At 48.5% G+C, this 24,020-nt stretch overlaps 2 protein-coding genes and 1 non-coding gene across 3 annotated transcripts; 2 read left to right on the forward strand and 1 right to left on the reverse strand.

Moving 5' to 3' along the window:
* The first annotated feature begins 9,386 nt into the window (after positions 1–9,386).
* Positions 9,387–11,791, forward strand: LOC142558490 (uncharacterized). The gene is made up of 2 exons (XM_075670621.1): positions 9,387–9,965; positions 11,428–11,791. Exons 1-2 carry the CDS (start codon positions 9,772–9,774, stop codon positions 11,789–11,791), a joined length of 558 nt encoding a protein of 185 aa, XP_075526736.1. The 5' UTR covers positions 9,387–9,771.
* Positions 11,792–12,297: 506 nt separating this feature from the next.
* On the forward strand, positions 12,298–23,338 carry LOC142558128 (uncharacterized). Its single transcript, XM_075670285.1, has 4 exons — positions 12,298–12,608; positions 16,729–16,875; positions 21,009–21,251; positions 22,925–23,338. The coding sequence occupies exons 1-4, from the start codon at positions 12,509–12,511 to the stop codon at positions 23,233–23,235; spliced, it is 801 nt and encodes a 266-aa protein (XP_075526400.1). The 5' UTR covers positions 12,298–12,508; the 3' UTR covers positions 23,236–23,338.
* Positions 15,670–15,751, reverse strand: TRNAL-AAG (transfer RNA leucine (anticodon AAG)). Its single transcript has one exon. It is a non-coding gene; the product is annotated as a tRNA-Leu (tRNA).
* Positions 23,339–24,020: the final 682 nt, after the last annotated feature.

Genomic DNA, 24,020 nt, shown 5'->3' on the forward strand with positions numbered 1-24,020 from the left:
CTGGAAGCATTCTTCACCAAACTATCTTCATTTCGTCCTTGGGTAGTGGTGGCATATCTTGCTGCCCCGGAGAATCTTGCTTTTAGCTTCGTTATATCTATTTCGGCCCGGCAGCGTATTGTGGCCGTCAGGGTGGGCCGCGGATGAGTTGAGCCAAGATGGCCGGCAGCGTTCTCGTAAACGCGCCGTTTGGCGACCGTTATCCAGCCAGAATCTTTCCCGAAACCTTCGGGGGCTGAATCCTCCCCGTCGACTTGACGCTCCATCGCACAAAAGGTGGCGAACTTACTCCTATATACAGGCTAACGCAGGCCAGCGGTACCGGCCGAGCGTCTCGCCGAGAGTAGCGCCGTTACGATTATCGTTAGGGTTAGCGCTCGGTCCGGCGTGATCGGCACAAGATCGGCGATAAATTATCAGAAAGTCCACCCACCTTTCCAAAAGAGGTATCCAAGTGTTCGGCAGTCTCCACTGAAGCAATCCACTCAAAAGTTCACGAGAAACCACTTTATAAACCTCCAACAGATCGAGAAAAAGCAGGAGCCGATCGGAGCACGTCCGACCAACGTCCGACCTACTCGACGCCTCTATGTCCTCCTCGCCCGCCTCTCCGTATCCGTACAGAGGGAAGCCAACCGCGGCGTCTACTATGGCGTTGGCCACGCGATTCACGGACGCCGTAGTAGACGCCTGCGGACGCCGTAGGGACGCGTTGCCGCCGCTCGTGTGTCTTGGAAGCGGTCTGCGACGTGGCTAAAGAGCGTTCCCGCGCGTTCCTCATCTTCCAAGCGATCCGCGATGTTTACAGAGTGCGCGTAGTGCTGGTAACTTCGTATGCGCAGTACTTTCTACGATTTGTACGCCTTGAAGGGACACGTGCACGGAGGTCAATTGGCTCGCGGCTGCTGCCACGATTCCTAACTCGAGCATTTTCACAGACGGTTTCCGCTGTCATCGAGCGACCTGTGTCCATGTCTACCTGTGCGCGCGTGACACCGTGCTGGTTAGTTTAGTTAAAATTTACACGTTGACGGGCTAGTTGGTTTGAATCCATGATAGAATGTGTAAACGCGACTGAACAAGGATGTAGAAAGGAGCAGACACGCAAAGACGACGTTGTCTCCGTGAGTCTGTTTCTTTATACGTCCTCGTTGAGTCACGCTTACACATTCTATGATTGCTAATTTAGTTAGTAAGCGAATGTTTACAAGTTTATAGGGCCGATAGAACTACTATCCTTACTTCGTACAGCATTCTGCTAATTTTCTATTGCAATCGGTGCTTCACCTTTCCGACGGAACTGCGAATTTTTCGAAGAAAGAAAAGCCGGCAAAATGCGCGAAATAGGAAATAGATGGGCGCTCGTGCGCCTCTGCTCAAGCACCTCCAAGCAACCTTTGAAATATATACGGCTGCATACGTTTATCGCCGCATCGCACAAGGCTTCGTCATGTAGGATGGCTCCAGACGTTTCGCGACCTAATTACTGTGGTGTCATAAGCGTCAGCATTTGCGGACGCAAGATTGTTGTGCTCAATCGTGAGGCACTCGCGATCCCTTCGCGTATCGTGAAACAAAGCAACAAAAGAAATTCAAGCAATGTTTAAAAAAAATGTAACAGTGCGCGAAAGAACGCGAAAAAAGAAAAAAAAAGAAGTATCTCGGAAGAATAGAAAAGAGCTACTGGGGAGTTTATTTCTGTGAAAAATAAACCAAAAGTGCGTAAGGCGTCTCAGCAGCCCACAAACAAACATCCAAAGCTGCAACTGCCGTTTCGCCATTTACCCTTTGTCTCTTGAACTCCGGAAAACAGTGAAAACAAAGCGGTTTTTTTACCTATTTCTATCATTGTCGTGAGCTTTTTTTTTATATCTAAGGATAGGGTGGGGAGGGGGGGACATCATGAAGGTACGTTAAAGTCAGGTTTTACACCAGTTTTGAGCGTTTATTTTTTCACTGCCACTTATAGCACGTGCTCAAACAGGTCACCGTCTGAAGCAATACAGTACTTGCGTCCTTCGAACGGTGTCCAGCGGTGTCATGTCCGGAGCCCTTGCACGCCAGGGTACAGGTCCGTGCCGGCCAATCCACAGTCCAGGAAAAAACTTGTCGAGCCACCCTCGAGGCTGACTATGCTACTATGCGCAGGCGCACCACCGTGTTGAAACCAGATGCCCCGAAGGTGCGCAAGTGGAACGTTGCGACGGACGTCGTTCACGGGGCCCTCAAGGATGTCGTCGACGTAGCGTTGCGTCGTTATTGCGTCGTCAAAAAGGATGGGTGCGATGATGCCGCCATCAAAAATGGCCACCACCAATAGCCAAAAACGGCCACAGGCATTGGTGGCGTGTTTGTTCCAGCCAGTGGGGATTTCTATCACTCCAATAGTGCGCATTGTGACGATTAACTGGCGCGTTTTAGGGGGAAAAAATATAGGCTCATCCGTTCAAAGCCCGCGAGTGAGAAAGTCCGGTTCTTTATCACATTTCGTTAAAATCCAATTGGCAAAGTCTGTTTTCAAAATCTGTCTTCAAGTTCCTGATGAAGGTGTGCAAGGTACGGATGCATATGACTTTTTTTTTTTTTTGGACTCTCCGCACTGCTGACCTTGAGGTTCCGGCCTCCGCACTTGACGTCGCGCACACTAACGTGAGGGTTAGCAGCAAAGGATGCCAAAACATCCGTTTCCGCGTCGCAGTCCTGTGTCGCTTTCTTGTGAAGCTACCTGTCTCCCAAAGAACTTCGTACCTTCGAGTATTGTTGACGGAGTAGGGCGACCTCCACAATGCCACATCCGGGATAGCTTGGCTCCCTTCCTCTTGTCGCCGAGCACCGCTCCCATAGCCACAATCATTTTAGCCTTCTGATCATTTGTGAAGGGTACGTATCAGTGTATTCTTTAAGAGCAGGTCACTGGTATGGTACAGCTGAGATATCCCGTTGTTATCTACGCACTGGCACGTCAATGCTCGTCTAACTTAACCGTTATCTCCGGTGTGCCGCAAGGCACTGTCCTGAGACCACTACTCTCCTTAATATACATTAACGACTTACCCAGAGGTCGTTCTTCGAAAATTCGTTTATTTGTTGATGATTGTGTAATCTATTGTCCTATTACTAACGACGCTGTTTCTCGTGCTCTCCAGTCCGACCTTAACATCATTGAAACTTGGAGTAATAATTGGATAATGTCTCTCAACTTCAAAAAAAAAAAAAAAAACGTCGCTACTTACTTTCCACCGTCGCCAGGCATTCAATTCAGCTAATTACGTTATCTTCGGTTCTGAAATATGCGCTGTGACTTCTTATATGTGACTTCTTATAAGTACCTGGGTATTACCTTCTTCAGTAACCTCGGTTGGTCCTCACACATTTGCAGCATTAGCAATGATGTCAATCGTGTACTATGCTACCTGCGCCGTAATCTACGTCTTCTTCCCCCTTCAGTAAAGCTACTAGCATTGATTGGCATTGCTTTCTCTCTGCAGCCAAATGAGCCCCACATTTTTTCAAGCTCACATTCCGTGACAACTATCGCTGATGAATCGCTTCATTCAAGGTTTTTCTCTTGCAGTGAGAAACGTGAAATGTCATATCAACAGTGATAGCTTATCATCATCATCAGCAGCAGCAGCAGCAGCAGCCTGGTTACGCCCACTGCAGGGCAAAGGCCTCTCCCATACTTCTCCTCTCCAACTACACCGGTCATGTACTAATTGTGGCCATGTTGTCCTTGCAATATACGCAGTGAAGTGATAGCTTATACGGAACTTCAAATGCGACCTCCAAGTGAAGCCAGGTGCTCCAAAAGGAAAAAAAAGATTCATATTCTCGGAACAACAAAAAGGAAAAAAAATGCGGGCTATGTTGACTACACACTATACTTACTCTGTGACAACACTGCAAGCGACACAGCTGTCTTGACAGTCACATGGGATAGTGCAGCGCTGAAACCATTCAGTAAAAACAGAATAAAGGCCAACTGATGGTTACGGTATCTTAAAGGATTCAAAAATATGTATACTCATTCGATCAAAACAATACACGCAAAAGTACGCCTATCCGCAAAAGTTCACCATGATTTGCGGTCAGGCTTCTTTTTACATTTCACACAGGAACATCGAAATTGAAAGTTTCATTTAGATAATGTGCAAAAGTGACAATTCTATGCACTCAAAACAGCACGCAGTGCCCATCAGATTTTCGAACCGCTTTAAATGTTCAATTTTCATGAAATGTTGATGTTAGTTGCATTGCCTTCATGTCTGAGTGGACAAACTTGCATGAGTTAAAATGTACGGCCATTAGCAGCTTTCTTTCCCGTTTTGGATGGTCAACGCGTTCGTTGCTGGCGCTGGCCAGCATAAGTGCATATAAGTGCTGGCGCGACTTATGTGCCGAAGGTTACATGCCGAATTACCGAAGGTTGTTGAGATATTCGCCGTTGATCCTCACTCCTAATCCTTTCCAATTTAATAGCTTGAATACTTCTTCCAAGCACGCAGAGAATGGCATTGGAGATATTGTGTCTCCTTGACTGACCCCTTTCTTTACAGGTATCTTCCGACTTTTCTTGTGGATAATTAAGGTAGCTGTGGAATCTGCGTAAATGTTTTCCAAGATATTTACGTAAGCGTCCTGTACTCCCCAATTACGTAATTTCTCTATGACTGCTGGTATCGCTACTGAATCAAATGTATTTTCGCAATCTATGAAAGCCATACAAATACAGGTAATATATTTAGAGAGAAGTAATAAGTCAAGCTAAAGTAATAGAGCATAAATAATCGAGAAACTGAGGTAAATGCAGGACATGATTAGAGACTCCCCCGGGACATTCAAGTACTTGCCCGATGACGAAAGCACTCCTCAGTTAAATTTTGTCACTAGCGCTCAACCACTCGTTGCAAAAAAACATCATTGTATTGTATTATAAGACGAAATAAAATGCTATTTCATTTTTTAGAAAAAAAGAAAGCTCAATGAAATTACCCTTGACATCTGTCAGTCCCGTCGTGGGATTAGCCGGGTGCGCGTTTTATCGCGCTTTGCTCGACCAAATAAAAGTTTATTCACTCACTCACTCACTCAAGACGCGGCCGGTCGAAAGGCTTCGTTTTCGCTCGACTCTGCGCCGCCCACGCTTTCTCGGTTCAGCAGCTTCGTTATCGCATATAGTGCTGCGCTGGTTTTACTGGCTCTCGAAACTCGCACAATACTGCAAGTAGCAGAGAACTCAACTTCCATGTGATGTCGCGAGCACGACCTCCGCTAAAAATTACCAACTAGATTAGCTTTTGCTTGTACAGTTTCTTTTAGTTGATCGAACTGCCACCGCATGCCGCGGCGCTGCAACTTACCCTAACTTACCCATATTACCCCTATCACCAGTGGCGTAGCTAGGTCGTCTGGCACCCGGGGCCCATAGGTCTTCTGTCATCCCCCCCCCCGGGTATAGCCGGAGGAAAGGGTGTCTTCAGACGTATATGACACCCCCCCCCCCGTTGGTCCCTTGCACCCGAGGCCCACGGCCCCCTGGCCCCCCCTGTTGCTACGCCACTGCCTATCACCCCTATCGCTTCGCTCTCAGTCGCTGTATCTGCATGGTCTGCTTGTTGGGTGCGTGCCGTAGGTGCTTGCCTTTGTGACATTCGGAGGTGATCGCGTGTCAGTTCGCGACAGCACAGTGTGATGGTTGAAGTCGGGCATGAAATAGATGGTAGCTGGCCCGTCCAACTTATCCACGCTGAGGACGTTGTTGAAGGGAGAGACTTGTTCTCATCGAGAACGAGGAATATGGGATTTATTTACAGTATCTACATGAGAACGTTACAGTTCGTCAGCCTAACATGACTGAAAGAGGAATACACCCTGAGGAGCCGCCAACGGCTCCTTAAATACACTCTGTCCTCCCTAGATCCCTAGGTGAGGGAAAACGGCAGTTCACCGTCGACCAACTCGGGGCGTCCAAAGTCATCGTAGCCGACCCGCCTTTGGGGGGGAGGGTTTACGCACTCACTTCCACACAGGTTGCACTGACCACGCCGAGGTGAGAGGGTTCTCGCCGACACGTACGGCGCTGCCCCGAGCAGGCGCCTCATTATCCCAGAGTCGACTCCGCAAACAATGGCCGCCGCGTCTGTCCATTGACTGACGACTTCTAAGCTGCGTGAGACGGCAGCGCAAAATATCTTCCAGGAGCTCCCCTGCTCCAAACAGACCGTGCGGGTGACGGCGTACACACTAACGATACGTGCTCCGCCGCCGCAGCCATGGTGGCGCCGATGTCCTGTTGAGTCGACGCGTTGTCCTCCTTACAAAACGAGTCGCCGCGGCAGCCATGGTGGCGCCCATGGGCTGGGGACTGACGTATTGCCGTCCTTTCAAAGCGAGTCGTCGCAGCAGACATGGTGGCGCCTTTACGTCGGTCGCTTCCACGAATATCGCCAGCCCCCGCCGGTCGAACGTAACAACAGTCAGCAACAGCATTAGGGTACGGCGGCAGTATCACCGTTCCTCGCAATGGTGTACTGTTGCGTTCTTTTCTGCAAGTCGAGCGGGCGGCGGTCAAGGATCGCGACTAGTCGGATATTCGAAGATTTTTTTCCCCAGCCTCCCTCATTTTCATGATGAAAAATAAAGGAAATTTTATTATTATTCTGTGGTCCATTTGCGAATTGGTCAAGTCCTAGGGCAGTATTTTGTTGCACTTGAAGCAGGGCTGATTTCAATTCTGTCGGAGTAAGTGGGGAATAATTTATGACTGTGTACTTTCTTCACATCTGATGTTGATGGGCTGTCAGTAAATTGCTGGGTGCTACGTAGTTGGAGCTCGGATATACTCGATTAGGTCCTTAGTAGTACAGCCCACTTTTAACTGGCAGCATTGTAGACTGCAGTGTTAGTGTTTGTGGGTTGCACACTAATAAAATGTGTTCTGACGGTTTGAACATTTTAGTTGCAGGTTACTGGTTTTCCTACATTTGTGACGCTTCAAAAGCAATGTTTGCAAATTTGAATAGGAATCGTCTCTACAAGTACTGGTATATATGTTCACGAATTAAAACTTTATGTTTGAACTGTGAGCTTGCTTCTCATTTGTATTGCTTTTCGAGCAAAAGCGTTACATACAGCTACACACATGCCTGTGAGAGCTTTTGGGCATGGAACTTACAAGGCATTTCAAATTTTCATGCGTCTTCAGCACTGAGCGTGGAAATTATGAAAATATGTAGCGGTCATAAGGTTTCACTGAGCATAATTCACTTTGAGAACGAATGCATTATACTGCAGTGCAGTAAAATTTCGTTCTTGAATTTCATGCTACAGAGGCTTTTGAGGCGTCAATGCACTGCGTCATGGATCACGCGCACAATGCCGACCAAGAATTTAGCAAATACAGCCTTTGATCAGACATAGTGCATTAATTAGTAGTGGACTATATCATGCAGGTTAATCTAGTTTTGCTAACAACACGTTGTGACATCTAAAAATGTCCAACCAGAATGCGTGTCCCTCTCGAAATGGAAATTCTACAAAAAGACCAAGTTTCTCTGCTCAAAATTTTCATGGATAGAGAATCAAAATTAGCCATACCGAATGAAACTTGGCTGTTTCCACACAACATTCCCGTGGATCAGTAATGCTCACGAGGGTCGCTGAATCGAGTTCGCATTGGCTCCTAACGCTTTTATCTGAAGAATTCTTAAGACGATGCAGCCGCAGGGATGGAAGCGCAGTAGCGCATCGCCTGTGCGAGATACGCAGTTATGACGGCGAAGCTCCATCGACGCTCTAACGGTGGCCCTAGCCATGAGAACTAGCTGTGTTAGGGGTCGTTCTGAAAACACTGTAGGCGCGAATAGTCGCTGTAGAACGTAGCTGGGACGCCGACGGTTGTGTTGCACAATTTCGTCCTTAGAAGGTCGCTATAACTATAGACCCCGGCGCGTGAAACACGACCTTTCCTTTCTCTCACTTTCATCTTCCCTCGTGGACAGGACGATGAAGGTAATCTTGAAACTCGAGTTTATGCAGCGGGAATGAGCAGGTCGTATAGGTAAACGACTTAGACGGGAGACCGTCTACGTTGTTTGTATGTGTGCTGTTCATCCGCGTTGCAGGAAGTCGGGTTTCAAGGTCAACGTACCAAGTAGTCCATGGACGAATTATTTTTGCAACAGACGGCGAGGCGCCGCCGCACAAAATGCAGCAAGGAAATGAATATAAGTGTTGCATTCTCCAGGCCACGCGGTGTATACTATTCTTGTTTGTTTGTTTGCTTGTTTTTGATACCTACGCGTTCCCGCTGAAAAATCAGTCGTGCAACTTAATTGGTGAGGTAGTCAGCGTTATTTCGGAGCGTTATTTCGGAGCATTATTTCGGAGCCCTCCCCTACGGTGCTTCTCATGACCAGAGTGTTGTTATGAGACGTTAAGCACCGTGAATCAGTAAGTCTACGCGCTAGAAACACGAAAAACAAAAAGAAGAACACGCACAGCAGTGCCTGAACGGTCTATACCACTTGACCAAAAAGCAGCTGCAGCGACGAATCCGCCGCTCTGTCGGGCACCGTTTTACTCACCGCCGACAGCAAGAAGTGGTGATGGCGTATACAACGTCACCACTCCCTCGTTAGGGCGGCGGGAGATTCGAATTTCGAAAAAGGTATTCGGACCATTCAGATGCAATTTTCTCGTAGTCCTTTCTTGGCACGAAACAAGCGTTGCTAGGTTTCTAAAATGGTATGTAAACAGTCCACACCGACTTATTATTTGCCTTCAGTGTCCCTTTAAGACCCCCAGTTTCTTTCAAACTATACATTTCTGTACGTTATATTAATGAGCTGTTGACTTTCTCAAACAAATCTTGTATCGGTCAAAAAAATTTATTCAGTGAGGTTCGTTCGATCTCCCTCAGAAGTCATTAATTCTTTTAATGATAGGAGAATGCCTCTACGATGGGTATGTCAAATAAATAAATAAATAATATTTTTTCGTTTCCTTTCTTCGATGTTCAGTTTTAGCGCAGGAAAGGTGCTCCGTTCAACGAAGAAGAGAACAGAAAGTACGAATCGCGCGCATCTTCGTCGCGGCAGCTTCTCCTGGCTTCCGTGCGGTACCGCCGTTCCAGGTCTTGGCAGCGGGAAATCTGCTCAAAGCGAGCAAGCGGCCCTTGTGCATCAAGGACGGAATGCGGCAGCCCGTGTGGGTCTTCGCACCTTGACGAGAAAAGAACGAAGGATCGTCCGCGCGCGTCGTCTCTGCATGCGGACTTCCACGCAGGCGTTGTTTCGAAGAACGGCGGCTGTACCATCGAGTGACTTTCCTTCGCCTACGACGAGAGCTGAATCGCAGGACTGATACACTCGTCGTGAACCCTCTTGGGCACCTCACGACGTCACCATCGCGTGCGACCTGGACAGGTATCTTCGCCAGTAATTAGCATCCGCGCTATCGAAACGACAAGCCGGGAGGAAACGCTTTCGTTCTGTCTTCAGCAAGGGCGTTGCCGCTCTTTCTAGCAGGCCAATAAAGCGGGTGGCCTGAATGAAACGTCACTATTGCTCCTGAAGTTGACCTGAAGCAGAAGACACTGTTGCTAGGAGGCCCGGAGTCCATCTGAAGCAGAAGACGCCGTTTCCACGAGGCCTGAAGTTGACCTGAAGCAGAAGACACTGTTGCCAGGAGGTCCGAATCGGACGACCTGAAACAGACGTCGATAAGGTCGGGGTCGTGACTGAACTGTTCGCGCGCTCTACTAAGGTCGACATGGCGCAAAGCGCGTCGTTAACGTCGTCCAAGGCGAGCGGGTCGTCTCGGCTCTCGTTGCAAACGGTCAACAAGTCGAACGCGTCAGAAGAAGACAAGGGTCAAGACGTGGTGCCCGGTTTGCTCTACTACGAGTTTCTGCCCCTTGTGCGTCGTTCCAAGACCACGAGTCTCCTGGAGTTTCAAGGGTTTGAGTGAGTACGAAATTCGCATGCTTTGCGTCCGCCTAGAAATCTTCGACAGTGCACAGCGAGCAGCTGGCGAGCTTGCGTAACAGTGAAATACCTGTGCTTCGGGAGATGGCAGAGACCGTGCCAGTTATATGCATCTCTTAGGCTGCCATCGCACATCTCACCTTGAAGTACCCAATTTAAAGGCTAACGGGCAAGACGGTGACACTTGCAAGAACTACGCAACAGGAGAGGACCCTTATTTTGATGTACGCTTTTCAATGAATGAGCTCGTCTTCGTCTAATCCGACTCGATCGTTCTCATCAAAACAACTTGCCTTGGCAATGACGAGTGCGCTCGTTGCCGTATCCTGTAATGATTCGGTTTCCGTGGAATTCACTCTGCGAGCAGCGATTGGTCGCCGCCTGGGTGACGCCATCGCCTCGGGCTGCGTACGCGTATTATGGTGACGTCACGCACATGTCGATCATGCGGAAAGCGAATCCGTTGTCTGCTACGAAGCGAAGTGGCGCGAGGTGCTTCGGTGTGATCCGAAGGTGCTGTGCCATATGCACAGGCGAGAGAGCAAAATAACTTGAGGAAGCTTATATATACATTGGGCCAATTGAAATTTGAGAGTGGGTTAACTTGAAATTTGGGGGTGTGCGAACCTAAATTTGGACGTGGGCCAACTTAAATTTGGGGGCATGCTTACGCGTGCTTATAGTGCAGTACTGCGGAATTTCTCCGCTGCTCTTGTAACGTTATGGTGGAGATTATAAAACACACTGGCGCCCTTCACAAATATTGCATACCGTGCACGACTAGCTTCGGGAAGCGCGCAATGCAACGGACGTATATTCCTTTGATACTTTTTTTTTATCGGACGACAACCACCCGGAAGATGGTGTCCTGCCGCACGCCACGACGACGACACTGTAACGGAAACCGTTGCAATCTCGAAAGCCGTGCTTTTGTCCTAGTGCGGTTTGGGAAAGGGTCAATGACATCATGACTAGCATTATTTGGGCGACACCTTCTGTAGTGGCAGCTGTTCCCAAAGCGACAGTTCAAAAGGGAGCAGTACGGGTTACACGGCAAGCGAAACACGCTAATATTCTATACATTTGCTAAGACAAAGTGAAGATTCGCAAATCATGTAATGTTCTGAGTAGATAACCAAATTTCGCTTACGTACTAGTAAGTAGAGTGAGTTACGGTACATTAGACTAATATTTAACGTACTGTTACGGAACGGGTCCTAGGAAAGGGAAATGTCATAGAGGAAAGCAGGGAATTAAGTGGTAAGATGACGTTACTATAGGGAAACTGTAGGCATATCTATAGGATGGAGTCGGATGGTGCAAGACAGAGGTAATTAGAGATTGCGTGGGAGAAGCCATCATACGCAATGTACACAGACGGGGGTGCCGACGATGATGATGGTTAAATCGACATCGTCCCAACCACCGCGATGTGGCGCAGGGACGTAGTGGAGCGCGCCAGCGACTGGTACCGGCAGATCTGCGGCTACCGTGTGGTCTCCATGGAGACGGTGCAGTTCAAGTTCAGGGACAGGGATCCGGCTTCCTCTTCCTCTTCGGGGGAAGCGAAGGGATACCGTTCTTCCCGTTCGGACGAAGACCGCACAAGCCAGTCGGCGCAGAAGCACTACTACGGCGACGGGCTCAGGCAAGGCACGCGGACAGCGTCGACCGCTGCTGTGTCTGCAGAAAGGCTCGAGAGTTCCAAGCTATGTGCTGCATTCAGCTTTCGTTCAATGCGGCGAAAAGCGCAGACGCGCGGAATAAGTTACACAAACAGCGTAGATTCGCGTCTAGCCAACTAGCCCAAGCCAACATCTTGCCGAACCTTCCTATAGTAACAGGGCAAACGACGCAGACGACGTCACAACGAATATACAAACAGTAATATGCGCTCACAGTGAGTGAGTGAGTGAGTGAGTGAGTGAGTGAGTGAGTGAGTGAGTGAGTGAGTGAGTGAGTGAGTGAGTGAGTGAGAGCGAGTGAGTTAAACATAGATTAAAGCAAGTGGCGTGGTTATGAATTGGTTCTAGCTTATTATTTAGGTTATATCGGCGAGGCTCCAGCCAGCCAGTAGTCGGTCAATCTAGCCCTAGCCCTCATAGTTCATTTACGCTACACTGATGATGATGATGATGACGACGGTGATGATGAGATCTGTCTGTCTGTCTGTCTGTCTGTATGTATGTATGTATGTATGTATGTATGTATGTATGTATGTATGTATGTATGTATGTATGTATGTATGTTTGTCTGTGTCTGCAAGCGTCAATCGAGCGGGGAGCCGCCTCGGCGGTCGCAGGGTGTGGCTGTTCCCTTGCGAAGCACACGTCAACGGTGGCGTGGAGCTGGGCTACCTCGACCTGGAGCCGCAGCTGGTGGAGAAGCCGGCCGGCTGCATCCGTTACGAGACGGTGCCCGACCTGCTGGAGAGGTTCAACGCCGAGCAGGCGACCGGCGCGAGGCCCGTCCCGGGCAAGGTCATCGGAGTCGAGTCGCGCGACGTCCGCCAACCCGAGAAGATGCGCCGCGACGTGGCCCAGGGGGACGGCTTCGGCTACTTCCAACTCTTCAGCCTGCGCATCTTCTTCTACAGGGGCCTGCCCACTCGAGAAAGGATACGTGAGTGCCACGTGACCCGTACCAGTTGGAAAGGCGGCCGGCTCTTCATTCCGGTTCGAACTATACAGTGAAACCTCGGTATAGCGAAGTTGAGCGGGAAGCAGCCTGCCCACTCGAGAAAGGATACGTGAGTGCCACGTGACCCGTACCAATTGGAAAGGCGGCCGGCTCTTCATTCCGGTTCGAACTATGCAGTGAAACCTCGGTATAGCGAAGTTGAGCGGGAAGCAGCCTGCCCACTCGAGAAAGGATACGTGAGTGCCACGTGACCCGTACCAGTTGGAAAGGCGGCCCGCTCTTCATTCCGGTTCGAACTACAGTGAAACCTCGGTATAGCGAAGTTGAGCAGGGAGGCAAGAATTATTTCGCGCTATAGCGAAGTTGAGGTGGAAGCCGTAAGTACTCTTATATTAATTATTTCGTTATAACCGTTGTCCGCCCCATGGTCAACATTGCCTGCCAGCAGAGAGGAAAGGGGTATAGGGGGCGAGTAACTGCCAGATAAGATGAAGCTATATGACTCTTATAGATTACGAAAAGTCAATTGATTCAGTATAGAGATACCAGTAGTAATGGAGGCTTTACATATTCAACTAGCGCATGAAGCGTGCGTGAGTATATTGGCAAATATCTACAGACTCCGCGTACAGATGCCTTAATTCTCCGCAAAAAAAAAAAGAAAAAAGAAAACGGAAAGATACCGATCAAGAAAAGGGCCAGGCAAGGAGCCGATTTCTCCACCGTATGCTTAGAAGTATTCATGCTATTAGGCTGAGAAGGATTAGAAGTGAAGATCAGCGGCGAATATCTAAGCAACCCACGGTTTGCTGATGACTTTGCCCTGTGCAGCAATGCTGGCGATGACTTACACAAAATAAATTAGGACCTTAACCGGCAAAGTGTCAGCGGTGTTGAATATTAATATGCAGAAGACAAAGGCACTGTTCAGTGCCCTCGCAAGAGAACAAGAATTCATGATTGGCAGTCAGCTTCTAAGCGTTCGTCTAGGTGAGCCACTCACAGGGCACGCCACCCATTAGAAGTATAAGAGTTACAAACGGAGATAAGGTGCCTCAGAAAGGTTGGCCAACGTTTCCATGGGAAGACATATCGTCGTCAACCTATTAAGCTGTTAAAACTAACCTAAACGGGTTAGTAGGTTGGTGTCAGGTGCGCGGTCTTAGTAGGCTGCGGCTGGCTGTAAAGGAGCAGATTGAAAGGAAAATAAGCACTGTTGCTTGACGACTCTAGGCATGGTTTGTAAGACGAGGGTACAAGAGCGGGAGAGTGGGATGGCGGCAGGGAAAAAACGAAAAGGATATGCGTGAGCGTCGGGGCAGCGAGAGGTTAGGAAACCTTCGGCGAATTGAACGGAAACCACAGGTATCGTAGGCGGCGTGCGTTCGCGGTTTTATAGAAGAACCGGCCAGCCGGTCAGCGCGCGAGTAACAGAAGGAGGTGTGTCGCAATAATGACTTGAGTAGCGCAGCAACACGTTCAAAAATACCCGGCGCACTGCTATATACTGCGCGGCGGTTGGCTGTAAATGAGCAGATTGAGAAGGAAATGTAAGCGCTGTTGCTTGAGTCTACAACGGCTTTCTGCTGGTACTAACTTATGAGGCAGAAACTCCGAGATTAACAACGAAGCTTGAGAAAAAAATCGGCGATCGATCACGCTACGATCACGCTAAAATCGATTAGAAAGCGAACGGGGGCAGCAGCTGTTTCAGTTGGCTATTTCAGGAAGGAAAAAAGATGGGGCTGGGAAGTGCATGCGACGCGTAGAAGAGATAACCTGTGGTTTATTGGAGTTGCAGAATGTGGGTAGCCAAGGCAAGGGAAGCGCAGGTCGAGAACTGCAAAGAATTGGGTAGTGTGCTGAAGTCTGGAAATTTGCAGGTGTAACACATTTGGTCAACTGGCGCAAGGGGGGAATAATTGGAGAAAGCCTTCGTCCTCTAGCGGACATAAAAATTATTATGATGATTCCGATGCCGAAGACGACGATGAATCCGACGAAGGCACGACAACAGCCGGCCGCGCCCCCGCGGAAGGACCGCGAAAGCAAATGAAACACATGCCAGGTGGCTGAGACGTGTGGCTGAGCCCCTGCCAAATTAGAGTAAGGCCTAGAATGAGCGCGCGGGTGTTAGGAACTGTCGCATCAGACGATCGAGTTATTAGAGAGTTTTAGATCAGGGGACGCAAGCGGCTTGCGTACGCAAAAGCTATAGGGGCGATGGTACTGCGCATGCGCAGACTCCTACGTCTGGGTTTGCGCATGCTTAGTAGCGTCGCCCGTAGTTCTTGAGTACGCAAGCTCCCGCTTGCGTGCCCTAATCTAAAACTCTCTAATATTAGCAACGTCGCGCGTAGCGGATTTCCGCCTAAATTACGTGAAACGCGCCAGAAGTACTTATTATGGTCGCTTATATATATATAGCATATTTGACTTCATCAAAGCGAGATTTCAAATCCACATATTGTTTACGGAAATACTAAGGAAAATTTGGGTCTATTTCGTCATATTAATTAGCTCGATTTAACCCGTTTCGCTATAACGAGGCTCGAGTGCACAGTCGGTGGCCGGCCAAGAATGCAGCGGCAAAGAGAACATGCATTATACACGCTCCAGCAAATAATGCATGTCCTCGTCTTCGCGTGGTTCAGGTGCTTCCTTGTATTGAAACTCCTCACCCTTCCCACAACAGTGTGAGAAAATTGCGCAGTGGCGGTGGTTTCGATAGCGACACGAGAAGCGGTTGTCAACTCATGGTTTTTATTGTTTTGTTATGGGGACCTCTCCACCGGTTGTAAAAACGTATTGCTGGAAGTATGCGTGCTCTCTATGGCTAAACTTTTCTGCACTGTTGCCGTGTAACGAACGATTAACAATCAACAGGCGCAACTCGTAACGCCGCCCGTATTATTTCAAAGTTTAATTCCGCTCAGAGTTCGTTCTCTGCCATTCGGATCGGATGTTGATTATTTTATGCACTTTTTTTTATTTAGAGTTCATTCTACAAAACCTGTCGTTTCTGAAAAAGAAAAAAAAATTTTGGCAGCGGTGGGATTCGAACCCACGCCCCCGAAGAGACTGGTGCCTTAAACCAGCGCCTTAGACCGCTCGGCCACGCTACCTATGCTTGCGGAGTAGCCAACATCTCATTTTGGTAAAGTATACCAGCAGTTTGACACTATCAATTAATATTTATTTTATTTACGTTTCACCTCGCCGTTTGAACAGTAATCCATCCGTAAGCTCTCACAATGTATCCAAAACGAGCATCGCAATTCGAACAGCGTTGGCGATGGCGTAATGTTTACGTCTGTCCGTTCGGCGAAGAGCGCACAAAGTAGCAGTAGCGGCAGTGTATACTGTATGGTAGTATGGACGAAGTGTGGAAAGGGCGCGGTACAAGCTTGTGTTCCTGCATTTTGCTCCACACATACTTGCGGAGGCGTGCGGGGTGCGTGACGTCACGCTTCTCCCCTCCCCCCCGGCCGCTGACGCCCTCACAAGCCAATGCGCTGCCGAAAGCGAATGCGGTTTGGTTGCGTCGCAATGCCTGCGCTCAGAGCAGCGGCGACCAATGACAAACGACTGCACATTGAGCGCGCTGTTCGAACTGCGCCCTAGTTCCTCGGGTTTCTTTTAGGCTTGGAATAGATCTTAGCCATAACAGAACACTCCCGAGTGACTAATAACGCTAACGAACGTAAGCGAAGTACTAGTTTGTGCGTTATTTCTGGAGAAGATAGTGTATTCAGCGCTAACGCACGTACAAAGAAGGACAGGAAGATTAGTAGAAACATGCAAGCTCATTAGCAAGATTACACGGCCTGTCCAGCTGTGCAGAGAATTCGCATTCAACTGCGTAGCGTCAATGAAGATCACAGACACAGTCATGCGTACAAAAGGCGTGCGCCCCCCCCCCCCCCTAATAAAGTATGCTGGCTACACCATTGCGCACCAACAGGCTCCGCCATTACAAATCGTTTGTCGCCGAAAAGGGTGACGATCTTGTGGCACAATACGTTTTTGTTGGCAATTATTAGACATATTCAAGGCATTCGTTTGAGTTGACGCGAACATCGCATCCGACCTTGTGCGGCAGAGGTGCGCGACGTGGTGCCGAAGCCGCTGGACGACTACGCCTTCGAGGACTTCACGTGCGTGCTCAAGCGGGCCTCCCAGTGGCTGCAGAGCGAGAGCCCTCTCAAGCTGTACAACCTGCAGACGCTCTTCGTCAAGGCCAAGATCGGTGAGCCTTCACAAGTCGCGCGCGACAATTTCGGAGCGCAAATGTTAATAAAACATTTTGCCACACGCCATCTACGAGATCTGCGCTGGGAAGTAAAGTATACGCACGTTTGGCGTAGTAGTGAACACTTCTGCTCTGGCTATCGTTATAGGGGTGTAGGCTCCAGGGTGTCTGTCTGCGTCGCCCGAAACAACACAGCCGCGTTTTGGCAACGTTTCTGCAAAATGTTCTTTTACTGAAACTTAATGTAGTTTGTGATGTCTCAAAAAATGCTCTTGGGACAAAGGAGCGACAACACAGGAGCGCAAACAATCAAAAGGGCATTTACTGCGCCATTTTATACATACACCAGTGCTACCTAGCCGAAATACAACCAATGGAACATGTCGGTGGGCGCAGACGAATCGAGGAAGTCTACTTCCCGCGATAGGACACCAAGCGAATATAGTCGCCTCGTGCCGTACAGGTTCGCGTTTACAGTCACGCGAACGGTGGCGCGCTCTTCCATCCCGCTGTGTCCCGTTCCGAAGGCTCTCGCGGGACGCTCCCGCGGTCCGGACGCCGGGTTCCTGCGTCCGCACGCACCGCAGACACCAAGCTCAAAAAGGAGCAGGCTCGTTCCTTTTACGCTCGAGATGCGCTCGAGCATATTCACGCCGCTAGGTAGCGCAAGCATTGAAACAGTGGCGCCACCTCTCGTAATGCACCACAATACACCGACTACTGGGGGCACACAGCTACGCGGGGAAGCCGGATTACAGGAGACGTGAAGTGCCAATGCGGGGAAAACATAGGGTTACGCGAGGGAGTCGATTGCGTCCTCACAAGCAAGACAGTAATCTCTACTGAAGAGCCAATCGCTCAAGAAAATTTTCCAAATAGGCTTCCTTTAAAAGGTGGAAAGTCTCTTTTTTTTAAATATATGTTCCACTTACTTACAGTGGAATGTATGTAGACCAAACTTTAAGAGTATACATGATGATTTGTTGTCATCATCATTGCAATGGGGCGGTGACAAATAGAAGACGTAGTCTTTCGCCTACGTCTTGTTAATCTTTTGTCTTTTTCTTAAAAGCTAAGGAAACTCATATCCTATGAGAGCCTCACAGACTCTGATGTCATCATCAGCCTGGTTGCGCCCACTGCAGAGCAAAGGCCTCTCGCATACTTCTCCAACTACCCCGGTCATGTACTAATTGTGGCCATGTTGTCCCTGCAAACGTCTTAATGTCATCCGTCCACCTAACTTTCTGCTGCCCCCTGCTACGCTTCCCTTCCCTTGGAATCCAGTCCGTAACCCTTAATGACCATCGGTTATCTTCCCTCCTCATTACATGTTCGGCCCATGCCCCATTTCTTTTTCTTGATTTCAACTAAGATGTCATTTACCTACGTTTGTTCCCTCACCCAATCTGCTCTTTTCTTATCCCTTAACGTTACACCCATCATTCTTCTTTCCATAGCTCGTTGCGTCGTCCTCAATTTCAGCAGAACCCTTTTTGTAAGCTTCCAGGTTTCTGCCCCATACGTGAGTACTGGTTAGACACAGCTGTTGTACACTTTTCTCTTGAGGGATAGTGGCAACCTGCTGTTCATGGTTTGAGAATGCCTGCCAAACGCACCCCAGCCCATTCTTATTCTTCTGGTTATTTCAGTCTCATGATCCGGATCCGTGGTCACTACCTGCCCTAAGTAGATGTATTCCCTTACCACTTCCAGTGCCTCGCTACCTATCATAAACTGCTGTTCTCTTCCGAGACTGTTAAACATTACTTTAGTTTTCTGCAGATTAATTTTCAGACCCACCCTTCTGCTTTGCCTCTCCAGGTCAGTGAGCATGCATTGCAATTGGTCTCCTGAGTTACTAAGCAAGGCAATATCATCAGCGAATCGGAAGTTACTAAGGTATTCTCCATCAACTTTTATAAATCCCCAATTCTTCCCACTCCAGGTCTCTGAATACCTCCTGTAAACATGCTGTGAATAGCATTGGAGAGATCGTATCTCCCTGCCTGACGCCTTTCTTTATTGGGATTTTGTTGCTTTCTTTATGCAGGACTACAGTGGCTGTGGAGCCGCTATAGATATCTTCCAGTATTTTTACATATGGCTCATCTACACCCTGACTTCGTAATGCCTCCATGACTGCCGAGGTTTCGACTGAATCAAATGCTTTTTCGTAATCAATGAAAGCTATATATAAGGGTTGGTTATATTCCGCACATTTCTCTATCACCTGATTGATAGTGTGAATATGGTCTATTGTTGAGTAGCCTTTATGGAATCCTGTCTGGTCTTTTGGTTGACAGAAGTCAAAGGTGTTCCTGATTCTATTTGCGATTACCTTAGTAAATACTTTGTAGGCAACGGACAGTAAGCTGATCGGTCTATAATTTTTCAAGTCTTTGGCGTCCCCTTTCTTATGGATTAGGATTATGTTAGCGTTCTTCCAGGATTCCAATACGTTCGAGGTCATGAGGAATTGTGTATACAGGGCGGCCAGTCTTTCTAGGACAATGTTCCCACCATCCTTCAACAAATCTGCCGTTACCTGATCCTCCCCAACTGCCTTCCCCCTTTGCATAGCTCCCAAGGCGTTCTTTACTTCTTCTGGCGTTACTTGTGGGATTTCAAGTTCCTCTAGACTATTCTCTCTCACATTATCGTCGTGGGTGCTACTGGTACTGTATAAATCTCTATAGAACTCCTCGGCCACTTGAACTATCTCATCCATATTAGTAACGATATTGCCGGCTTTGTCTCTTAACACATACATCTGATTCTTGCCTATTCCTAGTTTCTTCTTCACTGCTTTTGGGCTTCCTCCGTTCCTGAGAGCATGTTCAATTCTATCCATATTATGGTTCCTTATGTCAGCTGTCTTACGCTTGTTGATTAAGTTAGAAAGTTCTGCCAGTTCTATTCTAGCTGTAGGGTTAGAGGTTTTCATACATTGGTGTTTCTTGATCAGATCTTTCGTCTTCTGCGATAGCTTACTGGTCTCCTGTCTAACGGAGTTACCACCGACTTCTATTGCGCATTCCTTAATGATGCCCATAAGATTGTCGTTCATTGCTTAAACACTAAGGTCCTCTTCTGAGTTAAAGCCGAATACCTGTACTGTAGCTTGATCCGGAATTCCTCTAGTTTCCCTCTTACCGCTAACTCATTGATTGGCTTCTTATGTACCAGTTTCTTCCGTTCCCTCCTAAAGTCTAGGCTAATTCGAGTTCTTACCATCCTATGGTCACTGCAGCGCACCTTGCCGAGCACGTCAACATCTTGTATGATGCCAGGGTTAGTGCAGAGTATGAAGTCGATTTCATTTCTAGTCTTTCGGCTAACCCGCTTGCGGAAAAAGGTATTCATTATCCGCATATTATTCTGTTCTGCAAACTCTACTAATAACTCTCCCCTGCTATTCCTAGAGCCTATGCCATATTCCCCCACTGACTTGTCTCCAGCCTGCTTCTTGCCTACCCTGGCATTGAAGTCACCCATCAGTATAGTGTATTTTGTTTTGACTTTACCCATCACCGATTCCACATCTTCATAAAAGCTTTCGACTTCCTGGTCTTCATGACTGGATGTAGGGGCGTAGACCTGTAAGACCTTCAATTTGTACCTCTTATGAAGTTTCACAACAAGACCTGCCACCCTCTCATTAATGCTATAGAATTCCTGTATGTTAACAGCTATATCCTTTAATCAGGAATCCGACTCCTAGTTCTCGTCTCTCCGCTAAGCCCCGGTAGCACAGTACGTGCCCACTTTTTAGCACTGTATATGCTTCTTTTGTCCTCCTAACCTCACTGAGCCCTATTATATCCCATTTACTACCCTCTAATTCCTCCAATAACACTGCTAGACTCGCTTCACTAGATAACGTTCTAACGTTAAATGTTGCCAGGTTCAGATTCCAATGGCGGCCTGTCAACTCTGATGTAAAAACATTCAAATGTCCTGGGAACCTACGTATATTGCAGCGCGCTACCTGGAGTACACTGGCCAGGCATTCTTTTCTGGTGTGTTCACAGCGCTGATTTGTACTTTCGCCTAACGCAAAGTTTGAAAAGTGTTAAGTCTTTTCATTAATAGCTGTTACACGTCAAATGCGGCGTGCATACCCGCAGATGTTCCTCCGGGCACGGCGCTTTCCCGCAAGGTGCGCACGCTGGTTCGCTACCTGAAGGTACTGCGCATCGTGTACAGCACATTTCCCGAGAGTGCGGCAGAGTTTGCGAGCCTGATCTTTCCCCGGTGCCTGTCTCACCACGTGTTCATGCCCGCCCTCAGCCGCGACGGCCGCGACCTGCCCGTCGCAGAGGCCATCCGCGCGCTCAAGGCTAACATGAGCCTCTGGAGCGTCGCCCTGCGTGAGTGGACAAATTAACCCCGATATTAATGAGAGCCCGCTAATTGCGTGCTTTCTTCTTTATACGCAAGAAGCACATATTGCTAACACTGAAGGAAAGCCGCCTCTTATTTCTGTTTAAGAGCTTGGGCGCAGATTTGCTGAACTGTGCAGGGTCTGTGCAGCCGCATTATTGTTGCAGGAAAAGAGACTCGTTCGCCCGTGTTACAACTGAAATCACGTGCTAATGCAACTGGTCGTAACCATGCATGGTTACGACCAGTTACACGTAATCTTGCATGGTTATAACAAGTATTTCGCTAAAGGCAGCAGTCATGAAATAGTAAATAGTCGTGCGCCATGGAGGAATAACGAAATTTCCAGTTACATGTAACCTTGCATTGTTATAACGAAGTTATTGAGAGAAATGTCACATGGTTATAACGAGTATTTCGCTAAAGGTGGCAGCCATAAAATAGTAAATAGTCGTGTGCCATGGAAGAAGAATGAAATTGAAGCTCCCCCCCCCCCCCCCCAATAAAAAAAAGTAAGTTCAACACGCGATATGTTGCGGCAAGTTTTTAGCCCCTGCCACCGCCGCGCTCAGCGTACGCCTTCTCCAAAAAGGCAATGAGTATGCGCAACAGCAACCTGCAGCAGCGGCTGTGCTCTCACGTTGCAAACACGATAAGTGTTGCAATATAACTGACTGAAGTTGCACGAACATATCGGCAGAAAATATGTACAGAACAGTTGGCGAGGCACCTAAACCAATACAGTGCGCATCAATTGAAACCTATCGCAAACCAAGGCCACTGCACGGGTCAAGTCCGCTGAGCAGGGTCCTGTGTTGGGCTGACATTTTGAAAGAGAAAAGGCGAAGGGGGCGGCTTCAAGGAGAGCTAGCTTGCGAAGTCTGGCTGCATAACCTATAGGGCTTACTGCGTGACGTAATGTTTATTTCTTTCCTCCATATAATGCAATACGTGCACTCCAACAGCACGGGAGCTCGCAAAACGTATATCGAAACCACCGTGATTAAAACAAAGCGGCGCTTGGCAGTGGCGAGACGATGGCGGCGAAACTGTGCCGATGACCCTGCACAAACAGCTGCCTCGTAAGTCTGTCGGTAATCACCACGGGTGATTCACTTACTCCCAAGGAGCTGCCGGCACATGGCACAGAGTGCTCCTTCGCAGCGTTCTTCACCTCAGCAGACTGACACACAAAAACGTATGCAAAGAGGTTATAGTGTGTATGCTGAACCAAGGGTTCGCGTGCGGATATTTTGTTTTGCACATTGTACCAGGCGAAGTACGGTGTTACTGCCTTTCGAAATATCCGAGATTTAAGCATTTCTAAATGCTAGGGAGATGTAAGACAACTAAAAAGTACGCAGGACACGACACGAGAACCCTGAAACTAACCAGCTATAGTGCAATTTTCTTCTCTAAACGTCGAACAACTCGGTCTCACACTGCGGCTGGAACAGGAAAAAATTGTCAAGTTAAGCAATACGTCAAATAAAGCAATTTCGCTATAATGAGTGCTACTAACTATATGAATGTAGCTAACGAATAGTTAAATCTCCCGGTTCCACTAACTGTTTTCACTGATAGACACACGCACACATATCACGTATGAGCGATAGCACAAGCGACACGGAGAGGCACCGTTATGTCGGTCACCACGCAGGCGGCAATGTCCTGTGTGCCGAGTCGCTGACCGTGGACTACGACCCATCGGGGCGGGGCCCGAGCAAGATCAACGCGTCGGCGCCCAGAAAGTCCGAGATCATGGCGGCCACCAATGCCAGTAGCACCGCGCAACGGCGAGCACGCGTAGTGCTCTACTTTCGCGTCTACACGGACGCGCCCGAACCTCCCGAGAAGGCGGCCACCGCCCCTCCGGCATCCGTGGTCGTCAGCCGGCCTCGCCTGAGCGCAAGCTCCACACTGTCCAGCAGAGGCGCAGCTGTTGAGAACCGGAAGTGCCGCATCATGTGACGCGGGTAACCTGCCCGTCTACTCGAGCTTCCCAACCGACACGCCACTCGACAGTGCCTGTGACGTCTCTTTCTTGCCTTGGTTGAAATAAAGCTGCTTCATGAACAAACATCTGCTACAGTCTGTCAAGTTCACAGGATGTGCACCATTGGATTGCGTTGAAGCCATCGTTGAAGGCAGGTTTAACAAATGCACACATTAGACTGGACGAGAGAAGGCAGGTAAAATACAAGCACTTGAACATCGTGTGTATAGGACACATAATATAGCATGTACACAGTGCTTAGCGATTGAAACGCAATACTTAGATGGCATGGTGGCCGGCACTTATCGCGCCACCGGTGATTGCTCGGTAATCACTGAGGAGGCCGAATGCAGTTACAATGCATCAAAAAGATTCTCGCTTTCATGTGACAAAAATGCATCATCTCAGTGTCACCAGCACCCACCAGTGGCGCAAGAAAGTACCAGCCGCCATGCTGTCCGAGTATTGCATTTCAATCGCTGAGCACTGTACATGCCTTGAGTCTACCGTCTTCTGTGCCGTCCATGGTGCGCGCTTGTTAAACCTGCAAGTAAGAACCAACTAGCCCACCAACACGTTCTATGAAGGTGTCTATAGACCATTTTGCTGTTTACAAACAAAGACCCTGGAGATCATCTGTTTTTGCCAGCAGAAATAACTCAGTGGCAGGAAGGACAATGGTGGACCGCTGTAGTGCATCAGACAAAACGTTTTCAACTCAGCCTTTTCCTCTGCAGCTAGCCACAATTTTACAAATACA

Source organism: Dermacentor variabilis, chromosome 9, assembly GCF_050947875.1.
Source record: "Dermacentor variabilis isolate Ectoservices chromosome 9, ASM5094787v1, whole genome shotgun sequence".
Classification (NCBI taxonomy): domain Eukaryota; kingdom Metazoa; phylum Arthropoda; class Arachnida; order Ixodida; family Ixodidae; genus Dermacentor; species Dermacentor variabilis.